Raw genomic sequence first — 2,220 nt, forward strand, 5'->3', positions numbered from 1 at the left:
ATATATATATATATATATATATATATATATATATATATATATATATTGGCCACCTCATTTCTCCTCCATTGCACCTGGTGGTGGATAAATTTGCTCCCTCTGCTCACAATGATCTGTCACTGCACTGCCTCGGACAAGTGAAAAAGACAAACAAAAAACTCTCCCTCGGTTCTTCTCAACATAACTCGTACAAACTTACAGTAAATATTCATTCATCCATCCATCCATCCATCCATCCAGACATACATACATACATCCATACATCCATCCATCCATACATACATACATCATCTTTACCGGCTTCTTTCATTTTGAGTCACGGGGGGTTGCCGGTGCCCTTGTCCAGCCATCACTGTGCGAGAGGTGGGGGACACCCTGGAAATGTCTCCAGTCCATAACAGGGATACCTGGACAGGTCTCCAGTTGCAGATGTATCTCTTGATTAGCTCACTAACCTTACAGAGACATTAGCAGACACACTGAATCAACTACATACAGCAGTTACACTGCTAAAATAATACTTATAGAGTTAATTGAAATGCTAGATGGTTGATTAGCTGTGGTGGCCATCTTTGAATGCATTAACTTCAAAAGGCTAACCTAAACTTCCTTTTTTATTTTGTCCATTTTCGCTTCATTTCTTGTTTGATCCTCTGTTCACTCCTCTCAATCAGCTCTGTTGGACTTTATGTACCAGAGGATTGTCCTTCCTGTTAAATGTCCCATCTTTTATTCTGTCCTCTTCAGTCTCAGTGTCCTCCTCTGTCCTCTTGTACTCTTGTGACGTTTATCCAACTTTTCCTTTCTTATCTCACTTCCAATACATTCTTTATTAAACCTAATACAGTTTGTTTGATTCCATAATAATTTTAATGCTCTCATTCTTCCCTTTCTTTTGTACCCCTGTCCTGTCTCTCTGACAGGGGTGTCCTTTGGGTAGATGTGAACCTGCAGGACGTGGACATTGACCAGTGCTCCAGCAGCGGCTGGTTTGCTGGGACTCACCGCTGTAATCTCACCAGCATGGAGGTCAGTCTGCATTCAGTTTTCCTTCATTTTGCTCTGTAAACCCAGACCCAGTCGTTGGTTTTTGTCGCTCTTACTTGATCTGTTCGGTCCGAGATGCCTCTAAAAGTTTGCTGTAATGCAGGGAGGTCCAGCTGTTGCAGTGAAAACTTCACTTGAGCCTTTCAACACCCCTTCCTCATCACTGAATGTAAATGTCGCTCTTAATGAGCTCATTCAAAGTTTAAAAATGATTGAGAAAATGTTTAAAATTGAGACATTTTTAACAAGTCGTCTTCTTGTAAAACATGTTCAAAGGTCTGAAGCGGGCTCCAGAGAAGTGATCAATTTCCACGTCAGAAGGTTTATTTTACACACACGTAAGGTACAAATTCAACAGCGCTGGTCCATCTATGATTCGCCACAAGACAGCCTCCCACAAAATGGCGCCGATTGATTCAGTGAGCCACAGTTTTCTTCAGAGCTTGGTCACACCTACGGAAATGTCATCATCACATGAGAAGGTGCTATTTAAGAGACTGAGCTGAAAACAGCACCTCAGACTGAGGAAGTCTCTTGGATGAGAGACGAAACGTTTCTATATTTTTTTGCTTTGTTTTGTTTTTTGTGTTTTTGAATGTCCAGAGGACCAGATTGAACTTTTTTGGATTTTTCTACCTGGATTATTGAGCATGCATCAGGATAGTCATCATCACAGTTCATGGAAAACCCCTACACTCAACATGTGATCAGCTCTCAGCCAATGAATCCTAAATTCTATTATGTCCAAAATAGAAACATATATCCACCCTATTCCTAGGCCCCATGCCATAGACATATATGCAGGGCTTAATCTGCTGGAACAGGATCCAGGAACTCTCTCATTTTGACAGGGTATGTTCCGATAACTCTTTGCTTAGATCTGGTAACTTCAGGCTGGTTAATTCAATTCAGTTCAATTCAATTAAAAAAAACCTTCATTTATTCCCAGAGGGGCAATTAAAAGATGCATGTATAGCATACATAAACAAATACAAAATAAAAATGCATAAATAGAAGAAAGTCCAATGTGCATTAGCAAGGTGCAAATGGGCAGTTAGGTAAGACGTTTTTGCAACTAAAGTCCTGTGTAATGGGGCAATTTATACATGTATGTGTATGAGGGGGTGGGTATATATATATATATATATATATATATATATATATATATATATA

General features: G+C 39.7%; 1 protein-coding gene across 1 annotated transcript in view; it reads left to right on the top strand.

Annotated features, from left to right (window-relative positions):
* The window catches only part of gpr158b (G protein-coupled receptor 158b), a 496,707-nt gene that overhangs the window by 64,703 nt on the left and 429,784 nt on the right, over positions 1-2,220 (top strand). Inside the window, exon 2 of the mRNA XM_037682052.1 lies at positions 924-1,029. Coding sequence (XP_037537980.1) covers positions 924-1,029 — 106 coding nt within the window. The remainder of the gene's footprint in view (positions 1-923; positions 1,030-2,220) is intronic.

This window comes from Nematolebias whitei, chromosome 9, assembly GCF_014905685.2.
Source record: "Nematolebias whitei isolate Nwh7 chromosome 9, NemWhi1, whole genome shotgun sequence".
Taxonomy (NCBI): Eukaryota; Metazoa; Chordata; class Actinopteri; order Cyprinodontiformes; family Rivulidae; genus Nematolebias; species Nematolebias whitei.